Source organism: Pyrus communis, chromosome 3 (genome assembly GCF_041283825.1).
Source record: "Pyrus communis isolate YQ-2024b chromosome 3, ASM4128382v1, whole genome shotgun sequence".
NCBI classification, from domain to species: Eukaryota; Viridiplantae; Streptophyta; class Magnoliopsida; order Rosales; family Rosaceae; genus Pyrus; species Pyrus communis.
This window is the reverse complement of record NC_142567.1, coordinates 9,132,372-9,160,365: the sequence shown is the minus strand read 5'-3', so window position 1 is coordinate 9,160,365 and position 27,994 is coordinate 9,132,372. Positions and strand designations below refer to the sequence as shown.

At 36.3% G+C, this 27,994-nt stretch overlaps 3 protein-coding genes across 16 annotated transcripts; 2 read left to right on the top strand and 1 right to left on the bottom strand.

Annotated features, from left to right (window-relative positions):
* Nucleotides 1-10: 10 nt before the first annotated feature.
* On the top strand, nt 11-8,903 carry LOC137741105 (uncharacterized). Of its 14 annotated transcripts, none has more exons than XM_088690903.1 (9): nt 11-702; nt 1,984-2,045; nt 2,198-2,240; nt 2,492-2,551; nt 3,359-3,397; nt 3,485-3,529; nt 4,629-4,674; nt 6,978-7,061; nt 8,809-8,903. In XM_088690903.1, exons 1-6 carry the CDS (start codon nt 630-632, stop codon nt 3,526-3,528), a joined length of 321 nt encoding a protein of 106 aa, XP_088547029.1. In that variant the 5' UTR covers nt 11-629; the 3' UTR covers nt 3,529; nt 4,629-4,674; nt 6,978-7,061; nt 8,809-8,903. The 14 variants fall into 14 exon arrangements, 5 of the variants coding, with proteins under 5 accessions (XP_088547029.1, XP_088547028.1, XP_088547027.1 ...); XM_088690902.1 differs by having other exon boundaries at nt 11-735; nt 8,814-8,903; XM_088690901.1 differs by having other exon boundaries at nt 11-735.
* A 2,265-nt stretch (nt 8,904-11,168) lies between these two features.
* Nucleotides 11,169-13,476, top strand: LOC148697877 (uncharacterized). Its single transcript, XM_088690906.1, has 5 exons — nt 11,169-11,186; nt 11,279-11,403; nt 11,474-11,555; nt 12,575-13,024; nt 13,197-13,476. The coding sequence occupies exons 4-5, from the start codon at nt 12,627-12,629 to the stop codon at nt 13,363-13,365; spliced, it is 567 nt and encodes a 188-aa protein (XP_088547032.1). The 5' UTR covers nt 11,169-11,186; nt 11,279-11,403; nt 11,474-11,555; nt 12,575-12,626; the 3' UTR covers nt 13,366-13,476.
* Nucleotides 13,477-20,074: 6,598 nt separating this feature from the next.
* On the bottom strand, nt 20,075-21,108 carry LOC148697876 (uncharacterized). Its single transcript, XM_088690320.1, has 2 exons — nt 20,780-21,108; nt 20,075-20,627 (listed from the first exon to the last, which is right to left on the bottom strand). Exons 1-2 carry the CDS (start codon nt 21,106-21,108, stop codon nt 20,075-20,077), a joined length of 882 nt encoding a protein of 293 aa, XP_088546446.1.
* Between the last annotated feature and the right edge of the window lie 6,886 nt (nt 21,109-27,994).

The following is a 27,994-nucleotide window of genomic DNA, read 5'->3' as shown; positions in this document are numbered from 1 at the left end:
CATGCTGTAACTCCGATTTCCACCCACAGCAAACAAACCAGAAAAATAGAGTCTCTCTGCGCACCCGTTCCCGACAAAATCAAAACCAAACATTGGGGCACCCTACCCTTGCTTCGGTCATCCTACCCATCATTCTCTCCCATTGTCTTTCCTCCCATCCACTATCTGCACACCCGTTCCCGACAAAATCAAAACTAAACATCGGGCCACCCCTACCCTTGCTTCGGTCATCCCACCCCTCATTCTCTCCCATCGTCTTTGCTCCCATCCATGGTTTTGCAAGCCACCAATCTTCCCTCGCTCCTTTTCTCTCACGCACCACTCTTCCACCCCTTCTATTCTCTCTGCCATTCTGCAGCTTGCAGGTCGGGCGTTGTCGGTGACTCACCCCATACCGAAACCAATCGAAACGAACGCAGCCACAGCCCAAACCCGCAAAGCCCATCCACCCAAACCCAAAAAACCCCAGCCCGAACCCAAAGCTTCCACAAAGCCCATTAATTGGAGAGAGAAGACCATGGCTCCGATTTTTCACTCGGAAACAGGTGGGTGTCGCTGTGCCGACAGGAGAGGAAGGGGACAGATGGAGTGGTGAGGATGGAACAGAGAGACTGACAGATTGGAGAGAGATGGGAGCTACGGGTTTGGTGCCAGGGTCTATAGGATTTTCTGCGATTTTAGACAGAGGAATGAACAAAGTCGGTGAGTTTTCAGCTTTCTCCCTTGATTCAAAAGGTAATGCACTGTATTTCCTTAATTGTTTAGTGTCTAATTTGCCATTTGCTTTGTTAAAATTGCCATTGATATTTGGTTCTTTCATTCAAATTGCAATGCATTTTAATAATTTTTTCGGTTAGTGCTAGGATTAGGCTTCAATTTTTGTAATTAGGGCCTTGCCCTGATTTAATTTATTTGTTTCTTGATAAATTTTTGTATGATTCATCATTTTTCTGTTCAGCAATTGTTACAGATTTTGTATTCCTTCATCAAACTTATCATAGATCTTTGTAGATTGTTTAGGTCACCTTAGGGTTAATTCTATTTCAGTTTATTGTTTTAAATTGTTGTTCACTGTTTACTTTGCCATTGCATTTATTAAAATTGTAATAGATATTTTTTCTATCATTAATGATCTCATAGATATTTTATATTGGTTAGCTAACTATTAGGGTTTCCTCTTAGTCATTTGTAGGTTGTTTAGTTCACCGATAGGTTAGCTGGATGTCCAAACTTATCCTACAACCTAATCCAATGTCCTAATAACCATAATGTACATTTATTTGTGGTGCTCCATTTAATATAGTAATTTTAGAAAGGCAATACCTCTGGATCATCCAGAAGCTTTAAATTACCAACAGATTATGCATTCAGCAAGTCACTGACATTCTCATTGTATGTCTCAAGTCCTTAAATTTTTATTGCAAACTTTCTCCGGAGTCTGCAAACAAACAATAGCAACACCTGCTTAGTAAGTCAAACAGCAGAGATAAAAGCAGAAAACCGCAATTGTTCGTGCAGAAAGAAAAATATCACCATAAATAATTATGTGGTTGTTGATTCTGTTGAACATATGTACAGAGGTATCAATTAAAATTTCGAAGCCATGAACATATACAAGAAAAAAGCAATGAGGATCTAAAAAAGTATGAACCAATAAACCAAAAAAAAGCTTATGAGTAAACAAAATTAAGACTCCTTTTTAAGTTTATTGTTTTTAAATTAGGGTCTGTAGGCTGTTTAGCTCACTGTTTAGTTCACTGTTACGGTGATATTTCTGTCTTTATAACCAAAGGGGTTGCACTGTTTTCATTTTTGTGTTTCTTTATACTTTCCTACTGCTTGCTTCTCAACAAATCAACTTCAGGTTCCTTTTCCATTTCACATCATTCGAATATCCATATGTTGCTAGGTTGTTATTTCATTTCTTGGTTTCTTATATATTTCTGATATGCATTTTTTATTTGATTCTTGATATGCATGTAGATCCAACACAACCATACAGATCAAACCATCCATTCACACAGGAGCCACAAAACAGACCATTAGTGAGGTATATGTCTGTCCATTTTAAATTTTCTTTATACAAAATAATTTCTAATACAAATCTCTTTACTATGTTTCAATACAAACTCTTTTTACTTCTATTTTTTTGCTATATGATGTATCCTTGCAGCTTAAGTATGTGCACTTTTTTCAGAAACAGAGTCTCATCCGCTCGAATCTTGATTTCCTAGCAGCAGGTATATGCTAAGCCTTTCACAATCATCTATTTCAGTCATTAGAATTTTTTTTCCTTCTAATTTTTTGTTGATACAACAATGATTGATTATGCATACTTGACTACATCTTTATGAATGGGTTTGACAACCACACTTAACTTTTTCTACTTAAAGCATTGAATTTTTGCTTTTTGTTTTTTTGTTGTTGCCTTGATTGTGGTTATCAAAATTTGTTGTATTAGCAGCCCTACTGCATTTGTTGGGTTTTTTAGGCATGAGACTACACAAACAAAGAAAAGATAACATAGTTGTAAAGCTTAGGCTCCAATCAGGTAAATTGTGAGATTTCAAACACGGAGATTTAGTCCATGTTTAAAAACTGCCAAATACATTGGCAACTGTTAAGAGCACGAACTACAAATCTGTAAAGTAAAAAAGCTTGCACATAAGTTCAAACGATCAACTGTCAACCTATGATTGTTACTGTTTTTTAGCTGGACGTTATCATTCTAACATGGTATCAAAAGAGATTATAAGCGTGTGTGGTCTTAAACCACCTAACACCATGTATAAACAAATAATTAACATCTAAAGATGGAGACATGCAACACGAAACCTACACATCATAGCAAAACCTAGATGGATCCTTAATATTCCTTATGACAGTGATTAAATTATACACATAACTCTTGCTCCATAATTACATCACTTCCAAATGCAGCTATGGGGTGAAAACCTACCAACCCCAGCTAGCATGAAAAGAGAAAAGAAGGGTCCTTATGGCAATCGAAATACCTTGGGCTTCTTAATGTAATGCTTAGAATCACACTGCTCCAGCCTTATCATTCTCCTCTTAGCATCCTCATTCTGATATTTTGAGCCCGCACATAGAGAACAGCATAAAATTACAATATATTAGGCATATTGATGCAGTGAACCTACATCACATATGCCGTGATTAGAAATGTTCTAATGTTTTATTTCAAAACATATCATTTACTATGAATGTTGTATCATCTGTCAGTTAAGCATGAATGCCACATAATAAACACACTCATTACATAAATGTACACCATTGTACTGATAATACTTACAGAACCTAGAACTAATGGCTATAGTGTATTACTAATTTGGTGTAGCTTTGCTAGGATCTCTGTTTCACCGATGTGTGATTAGTGGTAATAAAATTTTGCCACTGTATCTGAGCTATTATTTTCATTGCTGTTTTGTGAGTTAGTGCTAATTGATTTGCTTTGTTTGCTCAGAAAGTTGGATCGTTAGCCGGAAAACTTGCCCCTTTGACTTCTGAGGTATATTATTTAACACTGGTTTAATTACTGTTCTTACATTTTTTTGTGCACATCGGGATTATATGTAGCTATCTAATTATGCCATCCTTTGACTATGTATGAGCACGATAGCAGTAGAATGTGTGATTGTTACATCCTAAGTTGGTGTAATGTAAAAAAAATTTGTGCCATCAAAACTACACTGACACATAATTCTAAATAAAAGGCAGTTAAAAATGATCAACGTGGATGAACATGCTGTGAGAGGACTGATTCCAAAATACATCTTAACAGCTTTATCCGGCTGATAATTCAGAACATTATCAAGTCTAAATGACTGGTCGTCAGTTAAACCCTTCTGTGATATACCCTTTGTTTGTTGCACTCTCACAAATTTAATCTGTTCCACCATCACAGTTTTTTTAGCTTTTACAGTTTTCCCACGGTTTCTGGAATGCTTTTTCGATCTTAATACTATATGCTCTGTTGCTTGCTGTTATCAAATTTTAAAAATTGAAACAACGTTATAGTTCTAACCAAAATTTGTGAAGGCCAAGGATGTAACCATCTTTGGTTTCACATTGTTAATTTGAATTATGCAGTTATGAGTGAATAAACTGGGAGTCTGAAATGTGTGTTTGCCACATGGGTTGGGTTGGGTTGGGTTGTATTAGCGACTCTGTGTGAGTGTAGAGGTGGGTGTGGAGGTGGAGGTGGAGGTGGTGGGGTGGTGGTTTTGTTTTTGCGCCATCCCAAGACCAAGGAGAATGCATGTGAGAAAATGTGATGGGTTTTAAACTCATCACTCACTTATTAGTCAAGTCAACCATTTTCCACTCAACTCTGATCTGCCAATTTGCCAATTGCCATATGGTTTTAATTTGAATAGGTTTAAGGATTAGGTTTGGTTGGATTTCAACCATTAGATTTTGGATTAAAAGCATTAGGTTGAACGATTAGATTTGGTTGGATTTTGGATTAAAAGCATTAGGTTGAACGATTAGATTTGGTTGTCAATTGCCATATGTTGTATGTTACCTCATTTAACTCAAATTTAATGATATTTGGTCCTCCAATTTCTCGGATTTCCTAACGGATTTACTTTCTTTGGAAATTTCAGGAACCCTGATTCTGGGAGGAATAATACACTGCATTGCCATCTTTAGGTATACAATTCTGCACACTGATTACATGTTCAAAAGCCTAATTAGTTATACACCATTTTTTTAATTACCTTTGCAAAGCTTTTGTACTTAGATTTTAAATATGTGATTAGTTTGTAAAGAATAAACGAGACAACTAATCATGGGTACATACTTCTTTTTCAATTTTATCCTCTGCATTGTTTCCTGAATGAAATTGGATTCATAGATGTAGGGATACAGCAACAACTGAGGTGTGAATAAAAGGTCTAGCCGTAACGATTTTAGGGTTTAGAATTGATTCGAAAATATGAGAAAATGATGCATTCTCTGTTTTTTTTTTTTTTTTTTTTTTTTTTGTTTTGTTGCTGTAGTGATTCCAACTTAGTATATACCCATTTTTATAGTACCATGAATAAAGAATATGCAATTGCTAGGATCTCAATTTGATAATCCCATTATAAATGGATCTATATAAATCAAGGCTAATTCAGTCCAACTTGATATAGTATGACTTAATATAACATATCCTTTGATCTTTATATTACTTATGGTTTTCTGTAGTGGTAGTTTAATTAAAATCGAAAAATATAATAAGAATGAGGTTACTCATTCATTATATTTTAATATTTTCTAGGTTTTAAAAATTAACTTTGATCTATCCAAATATGATGTTAATCGATTCTGAATCAATAAATAAGATTTGGTGATCCAAATAGGATTCAAATCTGTTAATTCGATTTCAAATATGATGTTACATGTACTGTAGATTGGTCACAACCTAATAAGAAGACTAACTGGAAGTGATTTAGCCCTTCATTCTCATTTTTTTTGTTCAGTCCAGTGGCAAGAAAAAATAAGGGTGCCTGAAAATCATTTACCTAAGCATATATGTTTAACAGCTTCCTTCACTGTAGATTAATATCCAACGATTCTAACCTATATTATATCGTTTATATACTTTTGGAAGTATGTCATAATCAATTTGATTTTCTATTGGTATGTGTGAAACCAATTTGATTCAGGTTACAAGGTTGAGGGTTGCGGATAGTTAATCATGTTCAATAACCTTAGTTACAGGGCCATTCACTTAAATTTTGTTTTCAAGTTATAGAAATACGGCTTTTCATTCTTACTTAATATAAGCTTTCATTACATCTTCAGTTTCACATCATTCATCATTGTATTTGCTAATATCAGTTTTTAGTGTGATAAGCTTACTGGTGTATTGTTAAAAGGTAGTGAAATAATCTGTGCTTGACGACTTACCTGCTCAAACAGCGCTTTTTGTGTGTTTTGTTAACTGCTAAGTAGGTTTTTAGGAACTTTGTATTTTCATGTTTTCATGAATTTAGAAAACAGTTTTGACGATGGAGATTGCCTGTTGAGTGGGAGGACTTGGCTTTTAGGGACATGATAAATTCAAATTTTAGCAGATGTTTGTTTCCTCCATTTTCCCAGTTTGTTGGTTTCTAATTTCTCTTTGGAATCAATTGAACCTCTTCAGTGTGGTGTGGTGTGAGTAGATAACATTGTAATTGGTATTGTTTAAAGAATCCACAAAATGCTGTCTGTTTATCTCATGTCAGTTTAATCTTCTTCTTCTGGGTGAAGAGAATGAATTGGCAGAAAAAAAGTTTTGATTTTGCTTATTGGGTTCAATCCTTTTCCTTCCACAAACTGTTTGGTTGCCGAGAAAACGATGGAACAGGAAGAAAATAAACATTGATTTGGTTGTATTAATTTTTCCTCATTTGGGTAATTACAGATGCGGTTTATATTCCTCTTATGTAAGAGATGAGTTCTTGAAACCAGAAGAAGTTATTGTTGAATTGATGCTGAATTAGAAGCATTTAGATTTAATTAGTTATGAATTATCCATTTTTCTAATCAGCCATTCATTCTTTTCCTTTTCAACATGAGTTGGCCAAAATTTTCTTTAACCATTGAATGAAGTGAAAACGGATGTTGGTCTGGTAGATGGTTTTATGAAATTCGGTTGATGAAACTGAACCATGTAGTTGAATTTAGCTCAGTTGTGTGCTGGTTCGAGTTTTCTCATGTCTCTGTTTCTTCAGTTTCATATGGAAACAGACCTTCTGCTTATTTTTTCCTTTGAACAGTTGTGGTTACAAAATTAGCTACTTGAACGAGTCCTCAACACTTTCTATTTTTAATTACATCTTGCAATGGCTGCCTACACTGCATGACACATCGACATCCTCAAATGAATGCTTCTTCTTTTATTAGAGTTGCAATAATCTTCCCATACATGTTGTAATACCCACATGAGCTTGCCAAAGGTACTGACTGGGTGCTAATTTCAGGTTCACGTACAAGGTAAAGTTCCATAAGGAGGTGCAAGCAGAAGAAGAATTGGCATCACCCTTCAGTTTTTCAACCAAAAAGAGGTAACCTTTATAAATGATTTATACAAGCTTCTCTGTTTTGTATCTCTGAAATTTGAGTTCTTTCACTAAAAATGTGAATAGGGATTAGTAAATATTTCGCATTTTTTTTTTCTATGGGCCATTTGTGTTCTATTTCAGTTGTACTTTGAGTCGTGTAATATAAATTGCATACAAAAGGCTAAAGAAGTAAATCCAGTATACAAGCTCTCACGGTGAAGTTGAAGTTGAGACTACACTATGGAATGTTAAATATTTAGTCTAAATTTGAAGACCGAAAAATAAAATAACTTAGAAGCTAAAATGAGTAGAGTTAACTTTTTAGCCTCAAATATCCTTAGGCGGGCACAAAATTTTGACCACAACATCCAAAATTTTGATCCCAACAGCGTCGATAAACATGATGTCAGACGACTGATTCCAAAACACATTTTAACTGCTTTATCCAGCTGATAATTCAGAACATTATCAAGCATAAATGACTGGTCGTCAGTTAAACCCTTCTGAGATTTACCCTTTGTTTTCTTTAAAATTGTAATGGATGTTTATAGGCTGTTTAGTTTGGGTGTTGGGGAGATTAGGCTGTTGAGTGCACTGTTTTGTACAATGTTAGAGTGAGGTTTCTGTCTTTAAGAAATGGAGAAACAATCTAATTTTTCTCATATAGTGGAAGGTATTAATTTAGACTAATCAATGTTATTTAAGATCCAATCTTTTTTTTATCTTTTCTAAAAATTTTCGCACTCCTATCAAAATTATTTTTCCTTTGAATATCATATCAAGTGAGAGAATGTAAAATATAATTCCTCATGCATGTTCTGTATTTTAATTTATTCTGGACAGATGCTGGCCAAAATTTATTTGTTGTTCTAAAATCCATAATTTCCTTATTTGTATTATGTCTGCTCAACTTCGGTTTAGCCAAAATAGTATATTTATCAATATATACCTAAGTATATGTCCAAATATATGTATAGGCATCTGCATAGCTATATGTATATGTATGCATATATACATGTGTATGTACATGTGTATGTATGCATCTGTGTGTGTATGTACATGCCTATATAGGTATGCATGCATAGATGTGTATATAACTATATATGCATCTTTTTTTTTACGTCCATGCATATAATATGATCATTGAATCTGTTGTCAAGACATACTATATTAAGGATCTTGCAATCATGAATTTGGCTGAAATGACTATTAGTACTGATTCAAGTGTTTAATCTTTTTGATTGTGGAATGTTTAATATTTAAAACTATTTAGTCATTATTCTTAAGATATAAAGTGAATAATGAAGGCAAGCGAATTGAGGTGTTTCTAATTTGTATCAGTTCAGGCTCTAAAAAATTAGTGTTTGTTTTCGACAATTTTTGATATTTTCTATTATTTTAGGCCGTACATGAAGTGTAATGTGGTATGCATGCTAGGTCGTGAACCATTATTTGCTCTATTTAGCCTATTCCTTCTAAAACCAACGTTCTCACACTCTAACCCCTGTACTAATTCAAAACCGATTACGATACCTCATCCTTACTTTAGGCCTTTAAATTAATATGGTGACAGAAGATGCATTCCCATTGTTAGCAACTTTTCTTTCGTTAAATGTAAATTTGTCGTACATTAAGTCCATTGAACTGTCCCAGTTAGAGTCCATTGCACTGTCGCAAATTGAGTTACTTTTCCTGTATCCATTTGTTTGCGCTTCGAATTCTAACTCTCAATCTCATTGATTTGTTGTAGTTTAGATCAAGGTGTTATTGCAACGTTGTGATCTACTCTTCTTGCTGCCTTTCATCTAGGGATCCGCACCTATTGCATCTGAATCAAGGCTTTGGTATGTCACCTAAACTAAGATACATTGTTTCCTCGTGCTTTCTGGTTGAGTTAATGCAGATTTATCATGTTTCAGTCGATTGTTTGGTTTTATCAGCTTATGTCATTTGTTTGCTACCTGCTTTGTTTTCATTCTTCGTTATCTCTGTGATCTTTTGATACTTCACAAGTTCATTGGTTTCTTTGTTTTTGTTGGTTTTAACTTAGTCTCAACCATTCTATTATTGTTCAAAGGTGCATTGGTGTCATCTGTGATTTTGCTTTAACCGAGTGTTCCTAATTCTTAGTCAAATGTTGTTGGCCATTTTATATGTTTTTTTTTGTCAATTGCTTTCTTTCTTTGTCGCGTTTTCAATCTTCCAAACCATTCTTCAAACATTAGTTACTTTGCTTGGTGTGGTTGGTGTTTTCGTTAGGTTTTCCTAAGAGTCAACCCTCTCATCCCTCCCAAAGTACATTAATAAGTGTTGTTAATAACTACGCTCTCCGAACAAATCTAAGTTATTTCCAAAAAACTCACCGCTTCTATATTTGAGTTTTAAAAAATTTTGACAATGTTATTTTAAGATCTACAAGCTAAACACATTTTTATTTCTAAAATACACTTGAAATCGTAGTAATTCACCAAAAGAACAAGTTCCGTTGGATGAAACAGTTTAGCTTTTGTTTAAAAGGTTTTTTGGTGGTATCTACACGTTTGGTTAGTGCAAGAAGATTTGAATTTTTTTGCTCTTGCTTTCCTCCACCGTAACGGCTTTTTGGGCTTTCACTGAATAAAGATGGAACAGTTGTTAGATAAGATAAAGACTCTGTAAACTTTTTTTGTTCGGTCATGATACCAATTATGTAAACAATTAACCTTTTTACCGTTTTAAGAATAAACTATTGGCATTACACTTTTTTGGACCTCTTTGTTACACTTCTATCTCGCGGATTAAAGTTTTTTCCCAGCAATATCCTAATCGATCTGGGATTATGTTTCTTTCCTTATATATTTTTTATTTTTGTTGTTCTAAATAACATCCTTAGACTCATGCTTCTTTGCTAGGCATAAACTTTTAAAACAGTTGTTATATTCATGTTTTGGAATTCTTGGTGAACAAGCCGTTCTCATGCTTCTTTGCTAGGCATAAACTTTTAAAACAGTTGTTATATTCATGTTTTCGAATTCTTGGTGAACAAGCCGTTCTCATAAACAGATTGTTTATTTCGTTATGTGATCTCATGGAGAAATTGAGAGAATTTGTTTTTAAATTCCAACTTTAGTTGCTGACGATAGCGACATGCCCTACGGTTATACAAAAACCATAGTTTATAAAGATGTTTTAAAACATTTACATGAAGGTATAAGTTTACGTCGTTATTTTATCCTTTACTTTATTTTTGTAAACGTGACTGCAGCATTTGTTTGATAAATCACTTTATTCAATTAATGGAGCAGCAGCCAATTCGTTTTCTGACGCCATACCAGCCGGCAAACAAACTCCAAATCAGGGTATGCAAAATGTGGACCACAAAGAGCATCTGAGATAATCCTCAACCTACAAGTCTTGATTGTGTCTTTGTTGATAAAGATGTAAGACTTTTACACCTTTTTACTTACCGTTCAATGCTAGCATTCTTTCGTATCTAGAATGTGCACACCATATTCTTAATACAACAAACATATAATCTAAAATGTTATCTAAGTAGCCACAACTACACTATACTTATTGTTTTCCTTATTTTTAAATTACATACATTAAAATGTTATACCACTCATTTAGTGTTATGTCTGATTTTGAATTTCTTCTTCTGAAAGGGAGATGCGGTTCACGGAACCATGAACGCTCCAGACATCCAATTTTTTTTGGATCATCTAAGTGTCAGCAATGCATACGAAATAAACAAATTTCGTGTCATACACAACAGGAGATCAGGCAAGGTTATCCCTCATGCTGCCATAATTGAATTGAATAGGAATACCACAATCGTTCCTATTCACAAAACAAGTCAAGAGCACCCAATGCATCGGTTCAATTTAATTGAACTTGATCAACTTCACCAACGAATCAATAACGATGATGAGCCTACAAGTAACAAATTTAGTTTCAAAAGTTGCTCTAACATCTAACATGATAATTTAATTTCTTTTTTTTTGTGGCTTCGGTGTGCACTCATTCCGACCGCTTAATATTATATGTAGATGTGTTTGGTTGCCTAACAGCTGTACAGCCAACTGAAGAGGTCACTATCCAAAACACATGAGTTGCAAAAAAGAGAAATCTTAACCTGCAAAATATTAGGTAATTTCTGTATACGTTAAACTCTGAATGTTATTTACATGGAACCGTATTTATAACGTATACAAAACCATCATCATTTGTATTACTTACAGAGACGAATTGGTGAGAATCACCTTATGGGGAGAGACTGCAACAAATTTTGAGAACAGTGAAATACAATCGCTTTTGCCACCCGTATTTGTGGCTTTAACAAGCCTCAAGGTCAAACAATACCAAGGTTATGCCCTACCATATTTTATCTAACTATTTAAAGTTTCAATTTGTTGATCTTTATGTTTTATTTATAGGAAAACCTGTTCTCGGAAGCACAGGATCAACCGTTTGTGTTTTCAATCCGGAGATTCCGCAACTCTCCAAATACAAACACAAGTAAATTGACAACCCTTCTTTAATAACTTTTGCGTATATATTTCTTCGATTAATCTTTCTCACCCTAAACATGCATAAAACAGGTTTAAACATCTTAGATCACCTGTTCAAATCCTACCCACCTCAGTTGAAATGTATACAGGGCGTGCAGTCGATGCTAATGCTGAGTCAAAAACAATTGACCAGTTACTACTGCTTGATCCTGCATTACACAAGGTTAGTTTGTCATCACCAACCTATTCACCAAAACCACCTCTTTTAAAAATAGAATTTTAATGCTACATCTAACTTGACAATATCTTGCTTTGTTTCTCTATTTGTTGATACTCTATGTTTGCAAAATGGTGAGTAATATCTTTAATGAGTTGAAAACCCTGTGTTTCCATAACAGAATGCAAGTTTCGTATGCCTAGCAACTATTGTTAGATTTGATTTGACTAGGGGTTGGTGGTACAAATCTTGCCCGTCCTGCCATAAAGTTGTTAAAAACAACTCTGGATCGTTTGAGTGCAATGAACATGATTTCATAAACAGATTATCCAAACCATAGTAATATGCTTTTACGCCTATTTTATATCTAATGGTTATATTAAGTTGGGCCAGTCCTTTTTTATTATCTTGCAATTATGACAAATAAGAGTCGTCTCCTCAATCATTACGTTGTTACTACTATTTCACCCTTGGAGGTATATTATTAGCATCATTGTAAATGTCCCCTCTATAATGTGTTACGGTAGTGTGAACCTATACAATTTTTCCCACCTTTAAACAATAAACTAACAAGTTTATACAACAACCATAATGATAATACATAAATGATACTTCAAACTTTCAAAAATATACTTTTCATTTTGCTTAATATGTTGACGTGAAGTAAATTATTTCTTAATAATTTGTGTCTTTCCTTCGATTTTATATATGCATACCCTACATTACAATGGTTCGGATTTTATACATGCATACCCTACATTATTAGCAGTAATGTTTGCCTAACAACCATATATTCTCATCTTACCTAGGTTCAAAATAGATCTTATTGTGGAAGATAATACAAATCAACACAACTTCCTCATGATAGGAAGACACGCTGAAAAAATACTTCGTGTTTCTTGCCACACTCTGGTGATAGAGGATGGATATAAGGATCCTTTCACAGTTTCGCCAACTCTGAAAAATTTGGTTGGCCAGACAAAACAATTTCAGCTCTCTTTTGGAAACCAAAACAGTGACTTTGGGAAAACAGACTTCGTCGTTCATGGACTGATACAAGATGAACCGCACTCGAGCCCAACAATTGCCTTAGTCACACCACAAACACCTATTCCGACAGCAGGAAAACAAATTTTGACTAAAGCAATCCCCAACCCATTTACACCTTCCCAGCAACTACATCAACAACCCCAACCAGCTACATCCACAAAGACTTCAAGGACATCGTTGTTTCCTGATCAAACAGAGAAATCTGACAGGTAAAGTTCTCTTCTTGCTTAATGATCTCATGTGTAAATCTTACAAACCATGGTTCTCTTAGGCGTATAATATGTTTTGCTGCTCATGAAAAAGCTTCACACCATTCTTTCGCATTCTTTTGTCACTCTTGCATTCATCTGTAACCTTTTAAATTTGCACCTTGACTCACAGCAAAAAACCTCGCAGCGACCAAACAGAGCCAACCAATTTTGCCAGAATTGCTAGAGAATTCCACAATTTGGTTGTTCCCAAAATTGAACCAGCCGACAAAGTGCCATTAGTCGCACTCAGAACAAAACAGTCTTTATGTTTTTTGTCAAGTACTCACACATGTACCTAACCTATAAGATATATATTTTGTCACCTTGACTACAAGGCCAACATGCCTGTGAATTATATGTTGCTTCTGTTTCTTCTATATATTAGGGAATCAAAACGTTTCATTTCGTCCTGTTAATTGTACAATGCAGTTGAAGATGATGCACTCAAGCCCCGCAGCATCGCGCGGGTATTTTTTCTAGTTATGTCTATGGCCATAGGACACAAATGATGGAAGAGTGAGTTATGATATATGTATATTATACCCCCAGCTTCACTAGCCGCGGCTAGTGTTGGTGTGGATGTATGCTATTTTATACAGCTTCACCTTCGGGTGATGGACATGTTATTTAGCTTCATCTTCGGGTGATGGACAGGTACTGGCCTTTGGGCGACTATGACATCCCTAGTTGAGTACAATGCGATATGGTTTACGATGTTTCACAAATGTTTTTCATGGCATGCTAGGGTTTTTTAAAACAGGGGGTTATTATGTTCATAAATAAAATGGTTTTCTTATTATTAGTACTGTTATAAACTTTGGTCCACTCACATTTTCTTGTTTTGTGCCCCCTCAGGAGTTAGGATCGAGGCACATGATCCTGGCGTTAGGGTTTTACAGCATAGGTATCCTCGGGTCTTCTCAACATATGTATCATTCCTTTATTCGTGTCTTTTCCCATTAATTCCTTCATATTATTCTTAGTTAGTTGTATGCTATGAACATGTTTCTATTTTGGTATAATCGTTCTAATTTGCATATATTTCACTTGTATGCATGTTTTTAATGGCTTTGTTACCCTCGGGTATCGGCCAACACGTGCCTACCCTAGTATTTGGGGATGTCGAGGTTGGGGCGAGACATGATTAATAGACAAATGGAACGGGATGCAATATTAGAAGGGGTGGTGTTTGATATTGATTCTTTAGCATTTTGATTTTGTTAAGTTCGGGTTTGTTCCCGCGGGTGATGTTTTATAGTATTCTTACAGCTGATGCAAACCTTGTCATTCGGCTTTAATAAATTTCCATCTTTTCGACAAAAATAAAAATAAAAATTAAGGAGTAAATAAATACTAATAATAAACGAATATTTATCATTCAATAGAAAATGATAGAAAGTACACCAATAAGTAATCAATACAGGGCATATAAAAAAAAAAAAATTAAGTCCTAATTAATAAAATTATATATATATATATATATATATATATATATATGGAAATGAAGTGTATTGATATAGAGAGCTAAAGCAACCCATACAAACATCCCGCTCAAAAACAACTCGAACCGCATTCAAACCTAAAGCAGACGATTCATCACTTGATGGACCTTGGGCAGCACTATCCGGTGACAGACTTGCTGGCACTTGACTCGGTGGGCTATTGCTTGATGGGAACATTCCTAAGGATCCTACCAGTGTTGCAGAACTCGAAGGAATGCCCACTGGTAATGATGGGCTTGCTGCAATCTCAAGACCCTCGGCAACTGGCGAAGCATCGACATGACTTTTCTTAGGAGCGCTTACCGGAGTTTTGGCCGGAGAGGCAACGGTGGGGGGGATCACCGCCGAAGGAGTTGGGGTCGGCGGGGAAGTTGGCGGATGTTATAAATTGGATATTTAGGGAATGATTGAGAACAAAAGGTAAGGAAGAACAAAAATAATTTTTCAGAGAATTTCAGCGACTGCAAAACATGGCAGCAGCACTAGGATTTCATTCATTGTAATTTTTTCAAAAGCATCATTCCTACTTATCTGCAGTTATTGTAAATAGTACACGTCATTCAAATGGACAGTTGGATATATGAATCACAGCCCTACACTAGTTCTAATCCTAGCCTTACATCTGTTCTTTGAAAACTAGAATCCTATGCTTCATTCCTTCATAAACTAGCCGTTACAGCTTTTAAAGTTCCTTTTGGTCCTGCCTTCGAACCTTCAAGTCTGCGATATAGCTTACATTTCAATACTCCCCTTTAAGCTATTTCTAGACTTGACTCCTAGCAACCTTTTGAGGTAGGTAAATCTTTCTTTAGGCAGTGGCTTGGTGAAAACATCCGCCACTTGATCTTCAGTTTTGCAGTATAGTAGCTGAATCATATTTTGCTACAAATTATCTCTGATGAAGTGATACTTTCTTTTGTGTCTTGTTTTGTGATGAAATATAGGATTTCTGGTCATGCAATTGCTGATGTGTTGTCACACATCAGTGGAGTAGCTTCTAATTGTATCTCACCAAAATCTTTCAACACAAACCTAAGTTAGATGCCTTGAAAGGTTGCTTCTGCAGCAGCTACAGACTCGGCTTCTGCTGTGGATAATGCAACAGTTTGTTGCTTGACAGAAGCCCATGAGAAGACACCAGACCCAAAAGAGAATGCATATCCTGAGGTGCTTTTTGAGTCATCTTCACTGCATCCCCAATCACTATCGCATAACCCAATTAGAATTGAGGATTGCCCTTTCTCATAGTGAATCCCATAATCAATTGTGCCTTGCACATATCTCAGAACCCTCTTTGCAGTTCCCAAATGAGTCTTGTTAGGGTAATGCATGAATCTAGAGAGGACTTGCATCATACATAATGTCAGGCCTTGTTGCTGTTAAGTAAAGTAGACTCCCCACAATGCTTCTGTATAGGCTTTGATCCACAAATTCAGTTCCATCATCTTGACTTAACTTTGCATTTGCAACCTGTTGACCCTAAAAATTACAAAGCCTACATGCCGCGCAGGTCGAGTAACTAATGAGCTAACTACATCCTTCAGTTAATACAGGGTGTGCCAACTCGTCGACCGATAAGTAAAATTTGTTGATGTTGCATTGAGCGCATTGCTGACTTCTTGATCTTGCGACCGCAGTCGAGGAAGGAACACGTCTCAGCCTTCGGGTTTTAGAGCCTGAAGACAAGGCTGCTAGTTCTGCGAAGTTTATGACTCATCGGCACCAGGTTCAGTCACTGTGATTATATTCGTAAAAGTATAAGCACGTCGAACCGACTCCAAACTATAAGGACACAAGTACTCAAAAGAAGTGTATGTCTTAATGGTAAATGTGGTTTGGCCATCAGAATGCTGAACTCTGAAACTCATTTGTGAGTATCCAATCATAAAACCACTCGGCAATCAATGTGCCGAATGTAGTAACTTGTAACACCTCACTTCGCCGAGAAGGTTAATGAGATGACCTCTGCCAATAAGGATTCGAAAATCCTTCTTGACCGAGACTTAGATAGATAACCAGTCGGCCTCGATGTAGTGTTGTTTATCCAAGCTGAAGGTGCTCCTCGATCGGCTGATTTTACGGCAACAGTGCTGTTTATCCAAACAAAAGATATTTGGCGGTTGCCTTCATAGTGTTGTTTATCCAAACTGAAGGTGTGTTGGTAGAAAAAAGAAAATAAAAAAAATCTCAAGATGTTTAAGAGGTTTGCTCAGGGCAATTTGTGTGTTGAATTGAAGAGAGCTAGAATGATGCCTGCCGCTTGGTATTTATAGAGATCTGCATGCCCAAGTCGCGAAAACCAATCCCAATTGCACTGTGACTCTGAGTCTTTATTGGTTGCTATCCCCACGTCTTATCAATCAAAACTTGCTGTCATTTGCAACTTGATCCAATCTTGTTTTGACTAGATTATCGGCATAATTCCAAGAATATCTGGCGGTACTTTTTATTCCACCATCATAACCCTTATCCATGCATAATAACCTTCTATCAAATACCACATGTATGCATGATAATCATTCATCCAACAACTCTAATCAAACTTTCAGTCGTAACCATGCATGGCTAACCAAATCTAAACATACGTGGTGGTCATCAAATTTTTTTTTTATGCAGCCAAGCACACGTGGCTAACCAACTCCAATTTGGCATCCTCATCTTGCACTAATATCTATGCCAATCAACATCCATTTGCCAACAATGCAGTAATGTATTAGGACTCTTGATAAAATACTCTAATGCTCTAATCCTCCACATGTCTAAATTCCAGGAACCCCAAATCAAATTGAACTATATTGCTCACTTTCAAGTTGGAGATATAATTCACATCTCATCTTGTACAAGAAAAATATCAAGATATTTCACCATTAAAAGATAATATCATGATTAAAACCACAATATATCCTTCAAAAATAATCATCTTGACAATTATGTTAGCCAACGTTTGAGAGCTATGTTCATCAACGACCTTGATTGTACGAGCCGATAGTGCAAAATCGGGCCCAAACAGAATCATATTGAAAGATAATTATTATGATAAAAATCATAATATTATCCCTCAACAATAACAAAACTATCTTCACTCGTCAATCGACGGTGTAGAAGTATGCTTACTCAACGGTCTCAATTACTCGGGGCGATGGTGTAAATTTAGGCCCAAACATAACCAAAGGTGTGCACACAAATTTGCAGTCCTTTAGTCCAAATTTCTCTAACAAGGTCTTTGCATACTTCATTTGGTGAATGAAAATCCCATTGTCATTTTGCAGAACACCAATACCAAGAAAATGATGCAGCAACCCCAAGTCAGACATCTCTTAATGATTCATCATATCATGCTTAAAGTCATTGAGCATTTCTTCATTGTTACCTGTGAATACCACATCATCAACTTACATAGATACAATGAGAATATTAGAATTTCCTTGTTTCTTGGTATACAAGGTAGCTTCACTGGAGCTTTTGTGGAACCCATTTTTGGTGAAATAAGAGTCTATTTCCCCATACAATTAGGTGCTTGCTTTAGCCCATATAGAGCCTTCTTTAACATGTACACCTTATCTTCTACATTTTGGACTTCAAAACCCTCAGGCTGTTTAACATAAACCTCTTATTCTAGCATACCATTTAGAAAGGCTGATTTTACATCCAATTGGAATAGCTTCCAATTCTTCTGTGCTGCCAAGGCTATTAGGGTTCTAATTGTGTCTAACCTTGCCACTGGAGCAAAGGTTTCATTGAAATCAACTCCAGGTTGTGAGTACCCTTTGGCAACAAGCCTTGCCTTGTTCCTTTACACAGATCCATCTAGATTGAGCTTGGTCTTGTATATCCACTTAACACCAATGACAAGTTTGTCACTTGGTCTGTTAACCAACTCCCAGGTTGAGTTCTTTTCAATAACCGACATTTCTTCCTCCATTGCTTTTTGCCATGCCATATCACATTTGGCTTCTCCAAATTTTCTAGTTCTACAATACAAAAATTGCAGGAAGCATATATTTCATTCAAGTTTTTCAGTTTTATAGGAGTTGAACTTGGAGTGGATTGTAGTGAGTCTGTGGTCTGAGAATTTCCACTTGAACTTAAAGGTGTTGATGTTGGAGATGAAGATGAAGATTAAGTTGGTGTGTGGATTTCAGGGGCCATATCAGATTATCCCTGATCTCGGTACTCTATTGAATTAGAGTGACTTTCATCAAGGGGCACAGAGAGATGCACTTCAGTGCTATTTTCCCAACTCCATTTAGTTTTTTCATTAAATACAACATCCCTGGATATTATAACTTTCTGAGTGTTGACATTGAATAGCTATATCCCTTCTCACAATTTCCATAACCAACAAACACATATTTCTTGCTTGTTTCTTCCAAATTGTGTCTGAGTTATGCAGGAGTGTGAACATAGGACACTGATTCAAACAATCTCAAGTGTTTCACAGAGGGTTTTCTCCCACTGTAGGCTTCAAATGGTGTCAAGTTCTCCACAGCTTTAGTTGAACATTATTTAATAGGTACACTGCAGTGTTAACTGCTTCTCCCCAGAAATGATAAGGTATTCCTTTCTCATGAAGCATTGACCTAGCCATCTCAACTATGGTCATGTTCTTCCTCTCAGTCACTCCATTTTGTTGGGGGCTGCAGGCTACTGTCAGTTGCCTCTCAAGGCCTATATCTTCACAAAACTTACCAAATTCAAGTAAGGTGTACTCCCCACCTTTATCACTTCTCAACTTTTTGATTTCCTAACCACTTTGCCTCTCAACCATTTGTTTGAATTTTGTGAACACAGTGAAAACATCAGATTGGTGCCTCAACAAGTATACCCAACACATTCTACTTTTGTCATCAATGAAGGTCAAGAAGTACCTATTACCTCTAAGTGTTGGATTCCTCATTGGGCCACAACACATCATTGTGAATCAGCTCTAGTGGTTCAGTTGCTCTCCAGGTTTGACTTGTAGGGAATGGTTCCCTATGCTGCTTTCCCATTACACAGCCTTCACACACTTCCATCACTTCATCAATCTCAGGTAATCCATACACTAGTTCCTTGTTCTTCAAGTTTTTTAGACTCTGGTAGTTGAGATGCCCTAGCCTTCTGTGCCATAGCCAGGCATTTTCAATCACAGTTGTCCTCATGGCAATTAAATCCATATGTTTAAAAAAAAAGGAAAACTTCTGTTATCCTTCATCAATACCCTAGCCACCAGGTTTGACAGTGACCTATCATCATAGATTTCTAACATAGAGTCACTAAACAAGAGAAAATACTTGTGTTCAATCATCTGCCCAATACTGAGAAGATTCTCATCAAGTCCTGGTACAAGTATCATTTCTCTAATATATCTTTTTCCCTTCTTGCTTTCAATAACTAGAATACCTCTGCCAACAGCATCAACCAAGTTTCCATTTCCCATTTTAACTCTGCCTTTGAAAGAAGTGTCAATATCAATGAGTGATGACTCTTGTGTAGTCATATGATTACTGGATCCACTATCAATATACTAGATGGTACTAGCCTTCTCCATTGTTGCCATTCTACACTGAGCAAAGAACACATTGGCTTCTTCCACATGATTTGCAAAGTTAACCTGTTGATTGCCTTTGGCATTGCAGTTTTTCACCCAATGTCCAAATCTATTACACTTTGTGCACTTGGGTTTTCGCTTGAACCAACAAGGTCTAAAGTGTAGTTTGTCACAGATTTTACAAGCAGTATTAGATGTCTCTCTTCCATTACTACTTGCACCTTGCTTCTGCACTACACTGACTCTACTATCCCATTTCTTGTTCTTTCCTTTCCACTCATTTTTTCCTTTATAATTTTGATTTCCAGAGAATTGCCCACTGGAGTAGTTGCTTTTGCCTCCAATGTTCAACCCTTGGAAGGCATTTTCAGTCATATTTTCAGCATGTCTATCTAACCCTTGATCACAAGCTTTGATTGAAGCTACAACTTCTTGTATTCCTAGTGTATCATGATCTTTTGTCTCCTCAATAAGATTGGCAATATTATCATACTTTCTAGTAAGACTGATAAGTATTTTCTGCACTATTCTAGCATTAGTAAGTTATCCTCCATAGGTTTTCAACTGATTTACTAGTTCAAACAGCCTACTGAAATAATCATTCAAGGGTTCTCCTTCTTTCATTCTAGCATACTCAAAATCTCTTCTCAAAGTTTGAAGTTTAACTTTTCTTACCTTTACATCTCCTCTATATTTTCTTTGAGTTTGTCCCACGCTCCCTTTGAGGTTTCTTCATGAGCTATTCTAGGAAAGACTTGGTCTGTGATAGAGTTCTGAATAATCCCCAAGGCTTTCACATCCTTTATCATGTTCTCATTCAAGACGATTTCCTTGCCAAGAGGAAGCTTCTCAGCATTTGCATCTTTTTTAGTAGAGGTTTCATACCCTTCCTCGACTAACTCCCAAAGACCATGAGATTTGAAGATTGTTTTCATTTTGATACTCCAAAACTCATAGTTTTCTCCACCAAAGACTGGGGCTTTAACTTCTCCATTGGCATTGATAGACATTTTGAGAAGAAAGGAAGAGACTTTGAGAGATTTTGAGGAGTTTTGAAGGTTTTCGAAAAATTCAGAAAACTGGGTTTCAGGATTTTTTTTTTTTTTTTTTTTTTTTTTTTTAGGTTGAAATCTCCCCTTGAATCACAACAACGCCCAACTAGCGATTGAAAACAGGCTCTGAGGCCATGTTAGAAATTGGATATTTAGGGAATGATTGAGAACAAAAGGTAAGGAAAAACAACAAGAATTTTTCAGAGAATTTTAGTGACTGCAAAACATGGCAGCAGCACTAAGATTTCATTCATTGTAATTTTTTTAAAAACATCCTTCCTACTTATCTGCAGGTATTGCAGATAGTACACGTCCTTCAAATGGATAGCTAGATATATGAATCACAGCCCTACACTAGTTCTAAACCTAGCCTTACATCTGTTCTTTGAAAACTAGAATCATATGCTTTATTACTTCACAAACTAGCCGTTACATCTTTTTAAGTTCCTTTTGGTCCTGCCTTCGAACCTTTAAGTCTGCGATATAGCTTACAATTCAACAGTTGAGAGGTCTTGGGAGAAGGCGAAGGCGACGACTGAATCGGAGGGCTCGGAAGAGATGCCGGAGGAGTTGTAGGAGAAGTGGTTGGAGAAGAAGCAGGAGAGGGTTGCGCTGAGGTAGTGGCTTTGTGGGGGTGTTGCTAAGTAAGTTCAAGATAAGTGCCAACAAAGCAACAAGCTAAGGAAGCATTATTTATCAAAAGGCCCCGTACTTGTTGGAGAAATCCTGCTGGGCTTCCAAGATAGGATGCCAAGTTATCACCATCCATCATTTCTAAGCAGCTGCAATAAGATATTTGGCTAAATAGCCAAAATGGTAACTGGGATATGCATAACACATTATTTTGGTCCCTAAGATTGAAAATCAATAGAAATGGTCCCTGAGATTATCCACCATTATCATTTTGGTCATTCCGTCATAAACTCTTTGAGCAATTTTCAAAACTTTGTAACTCAATCGTTTTTTAACCAAATTCGATCTATAATATATCAAAATGAAGATAGGAAAATTTAGAACAAGATTATACCTATTTGGAAGCCCGATGGTTGCCAGAGATGGCCGAAAAATAGCCTTAAAGTTGACTGGTTCGCTGAAAAACTAGAAAACTAACCAGAAACTGGGTAAACTTTAAACGTTCATAACTTCTTCAATACTCAACGAAAGGTACCATTCTATTCGTCTCGTCGAGAAGTATGATTTTTGTTTTTGAATCACTCGATTTCGTTAAGTATTGAAGAAGTTATGAACGTTTAAAATTTACCCAGTTTTCGGCGAGTTTTCCAGTTTTTCCGTGGACCAGTCAACTTTGAGGCTATTTTCCAGCCATCTCTGGCAACCATTGGGCTTCCAAATAGGTATATCTTGTTCTACACTTTCCTGTCTTCATTTTGATATATTATAGGTCGAATTTGATTAAGAAATGATTGAGTTACGAAACTTTGACAATTGCCCAAAGAGTTTTTAACGGAAATATCAAAATAATGGATGGTGGACAATCTCAGGGAATATTTCAATTGATTTTCAATCTCAAGGACCAAAGTGATGTGTTATGCATATTTCAGGGACTATTTTGGCTATTTAGCCTAAAATATTTAGTATGTGAACTTGGTAGAATAGATACATTTGAAATCAAGCGAATATCTAAGAAACCCTAATTATCAGTTTGGACAATGAACAAAATTCCAGTCAGAACCTTAAAACTTAAAATCTTACGAAACATGCAAAGCAGCTCCATGACGAGACAAAATTGAAGCAACAGGATCATAACCATCTCTAAGAGCAACTGTTGCAATATCCAGCTGTAAGTTCAACAGGCTGTGCCATCTCTGGTACCACAAATATATTCCACCAATTTTAGCCGCCAATAGAATAGCTGCCTTTGCAAGAATATCATCTGCATGACGGAGCAACCTACCACTGTACCATTCATACAACGAGTCAAGCCATGTATTGCATGATAAAGAACTTACTGCAGTTTCTTAATTGTCCTTATTTTAATTTTCCACTTATACTCCATAATTGTCCCTAGTTACTAACCAGCACATTGTCTGTTGGTTCGGAGACTGCACTGTCCCAAATAGTTCAACTTGTTGAAGCTCCACAGCTTACCAGGGCACTTGTTCAGAAACTAGCTGACCAGATTCAAAGTTTTTTTGTTCCAACAGTGAGTTTTTTTGTTTAATCCTCAAACTTTCCATATTGCATTACTGCTTCCTATAAGATAAATTAAAGAGTACTTTTTTTTAGCGGGTGAAGTTTTATGTGCTTTTTTCCCGTCATACTTTTACCAAAAGCAAACTATAACTGAAAATTGGATATGGACAAGTATTCAACGCACTTTAGCTGCTTCTGTCTGTCAGCAGGTGACGCTTTTTCCTAATGAAAATGACATTCTTGATTTAAAAGATTAGCAGCCTATTTCTAGGAGTTGCTTTTCTTCTTATCGTCTTTTAAGGTTTCTCGTCATTTCATTTCTTTTATTATGTCTTTGGCTTCTTTTCTTTTCTTTTGCCTAGTTTTCCGCTTTGAGCTTTTTATCCAATAACTTTTTTGAGTTTTTTTTTTCTTTTGCCTAGTGCACCGCGTATTTTGACAATATTTCAATTGCTAAGAGGCTGCTAAAGACGTTTGGATCAACTAAACATGTGCTGGAGGCTAAGGACTTTGAGGTGCACACAGGAGCTGGCGTTAGTGGAAGAGTTGGCGACAAAATGGTTTTGGCTGGGAACAAGAGGCTCATGCGGGAAAACAATGTCCAGGTTGGTCCTGAGGTTGACAAGTATTGTTTCAGAACATGAGAATCCTGCTCGGACGTGTGTTGGTTGCCATTGATGGAAAGATTGCTGGGTCATTTGCTGTCACTGATCCAGTGAAGCCAGAGGCTGCAAGAGTCATCTCTTATCTTCACTTGATGAACATTACAAGCATCATGGTTACTACTGGGCTTCAGGAGCAGCCATTGCGAAGGAATTTGGCATTGATAAGGTGTCTGCTGAGACGGATCCACTAGAAAAGCTGATAGAATCAAAGAATTACAGCTACGATTATACAATAGTTACAGGGGTGGTGCGAATGAATTACAATTACTAAATTATATTTCAAATGACTTGTCTAGTGTAAACTAATGCCTTACAGAAATCTTCACTCATTTTTCTATATCAAGTTTGTTTCCGACTTGATATGTGAATGAAATCTATCAAACATAGCGTTTTCAGACTTATTAAACTGGATTTGGAAGCAGATTAAAGGAATGGCCGTGACAATGGTGGGAGCAACTTTGAAGATGTTGGCATGGCAATTGGTGCTGTCACCGACGTAGCTATAGAAGCCGCTGATATAGTTCTGATGAAGAGCAACTTGGAAGATGTAGTTTTAGCCATTGATCTCTCTAGAAAGACCATGTCTCGAATTTGATTGAATTATGTCTGGGCCCTGGGCTACAGTATCATCGGCATGCCAGTGGTGACTGGAGTTTTGTTCCCTTTCACTGGAATTGAATTACCACCGTGGCTTGCATGTTCATGTATGGCTTGCATGTGTGTGTTTGATATGTTCATCTCTGCTTTTATATTTGAAGCAATTATATCAAATTTTTCGTCACACGACACTCTTCAAAGGAAATATTGTTTTTTTCCCACTCATATGCCCTTAACGTTACCTCTAGGTTTTTCACACAATTAATATTCATGGTCTAAATTAACACATTACTCTTAATTTTAATAGTACTCTATTTGAATTGTTCTGGGGCTTGGGTTAAGCCGAGCTAGACATAATAATTTGATATCGAATTTGTCATTCAAGTGAGTCAAAATTGTCATTCACTTTTTTTTTCATTTTTTTTTTTTTTTGTCAAACGATAGATTTTGTTATATTAGATGTTAAATTAATCACTGGTGTTTGAACCCACGCCGTCACTTTTTATTAAAATTGAAAATTGTAAATTTCTTTGGTAACTACTTCCTTGAGCCCTTTTCAAAAGGGAAAATTAGAACCCCCTTCAATTTTCTAGTACTCTTTAGATCAAACATTGGTTCTATTTTGAAATTTGATTAGGATGCCTAAACTATAGCCATGTCAGCATTTTTATATTTATTTAAATTACATGTTTTTTAATTTAAATTGTTAATTATTAAATTCCATATATATCCTTTTGGCTTGATATATTCCTAAACCCTATTTCTGTATGTGGCCTTTTTTGTAGGATGTGCCGCTGGTTTGTGTTTCCAGAATTCTTCTTCCACGCTTGAATTTTGTGATCCTCATTTTTGAATTTTGAATGGACTTATCCATTTCAATTAGTGGTTATTTTGGTTATTTTATATTGATATCATGTGAGATAATTAGACGTATTCTCTATTTTCGGATGCTTGAGGCTGTTACATTTAGAAGGTTTTATCGAGATTCTCTACAACGTCGACCTTGCTGTCTGTGGTACGTTCAGAAGGTTTTCAGATAATTATCTTGTTGTGCGTTTCATCGATTTTAGTCTGGGTTCGAAAAGGGATTGGGATTGATTATTTTGTTATGCGTTTGCTGCTGAATGCTCTGTTTGCTTGTATTTCTTCTGGTTTATGCTTAAATACTAGTATTTCTTTTTGTATGTTAATTAACATCATGCTGTATCAATTCTGTTATATTTTTCATTTGTATAGGTTTTTTCCCTCTTGCATTTGCTTTGGTTGATGCTGAAGATGAGGCTAACTGGACTTGGTTTTTGATGAACTTATCTGCCGTATTATCTGAAGATGAACGTAACATTACATTCATATCGGACCGGCACAAAGGATTGCTTCAATCTGTGGCAAATGATTTCCCTACTTCTCCACAGGGATTTTGTATTTACCACATAGAAAAGAATATTAAGAAAACATATCCTATTGGCTTTGGGAAAAAGTTTCGTAAGACAATGGTCCAATTATTCAAGAACTGTGCTTATTCATCCACTCCAGAAGTGTTTGACGTAAACCTGCAGATTTTGAGAAAAAAGGGTGGTAGACTAATTGACAAATTTCTGGAGGATTTGCCCAAAGAGAACTATTCAGATGCATTCTTTTTAGGTGCCAGGTACAATAGTTATGTTGAGTTTTAATGAAGAGGTGCTTGTGTACATGATTTGGTTTAAGACTTGCCGTCCTACCACTATTCCTTTTCCGCAATTGTATTCCTTCTCGTATTATGCTTTCATTGAGCAGTATTTTTTTAGAAGTTTTCAGTTGGTACGTGATGCGAACTAATTAAGCACACAAATTAAAACCCTCTTTTGACAATTGTAGTAAAGATGCAAGTAGGGATCGTTCTAGACCGGGGATTAGGAGGGATTACTAAATCACTTGGAAACTGACTCAAAAACGTAAAACAAACGTTAAAAACGCTACACTAGACTCAAAGAATGCAAAACACTTATAAACACAAACTAAGACACTTTCTAACTAAATTAGACACTAAAGTAAAGGGGGATTGAGGTTTTGACAAAATTAAACTAAATGCACAGATTGTAATTAAGGGCAGAATGTAAATATGAATGTGATGAAAATATGGATGAATGCTAGATAGAAGGTTCTTCTCCACACATGTCACACTTGCATACAATTTGATTTTCAATTGGTCTTTCGATGAATTATGAACCTCGACACTCCAAGTTAATTAGGTCCGCTTAAATTAACCTTCAGATTTCCCTAGAATCATTGAATTGGATGAATATGCATCGCAACCAAATTATTCCTAACAAGTTCTCTATATGAACAGCATGATAAAGATACAAGTTAGAATCATTACGTTCTTTGGAAATCATAAGCATCGACAAGGCATTTGTAACTATGAAAAGCATGATACTCTTGCCAGGAATTCATTTAACGCGATTGTTTATAAGCAACCTCCACTACTTGTGAATATAAGTTCATAACTATTAGGTGAAATTCACTTATATTCTAGCGTCATATTCATGCATGAAAATTAAGTGTGCACTCTCAATAAACATACACAAATAAGTTATCAATCAAGCAGTTAAACAAATTGAATCCACAATACATGAAATTCCAACCAAAAGTAATCAAATCATATTGCAAGCATAAACATGGTTTCGAATCACCCCCTAGCTAAATAGGGGTTTAGCCTCTCATGTTCACAGAAAGAGAAATAAAATTGAGTTTAAACATAACGAACAAAAGATTGATTACACCTAGAACGCACAACGAATCCACTTGAATTTCTGCGCGTCCAAGCTCCTCTTTCTCCTTTCCTTGCTGCGGCAGTGAGGTTAAATGGTGTTTTTGGATGATTTTCTGGGTTATAGATGGGTTTAGGGAAGTGTGGTGGTGCGGCAAGGCAGTAGGGAGGTGTGGGAGGTGGCTGGAAAGGATATGGTGGCTGCGGCAAGGATGGGGGACTGCTGGAATTGATGGGGAAGGCATGGCAATATGGGAATTGATCAATGGGTGGCTGCGGCTTGGTTGTAATTTAGGGTGAATAATGAATGGAATCCAAAAGTTGCGGCTGATTAGAATAATAGGAATATGGTGGCTACGGCTTTTTGGGAATCTTGGGAGAGAACGGTTGAATGATGTCTCAATGGATGAGAGCGGCTAGGGTTCAATAATTGGAGAGAATGTGGCTGATTAGAGTGAATGGGAAGTGACGGCTTAATGAGAATTAGGGTCAATGATTATGGAATGCACGGCAAAGGAAGGAAAATAATGTATGGTGGCTGCCGCTGAGATTCTTTTTGGTTTATTAGGGTAAATCATAAATGGGGGGGGGGGGGGCACGGCTTTGTAAGGGAATTAAGTTTTTGTTTTCTGCATGGGAGTTACGGCTTTTGGGAGTGAATAATGGGATGGTGGCTGCA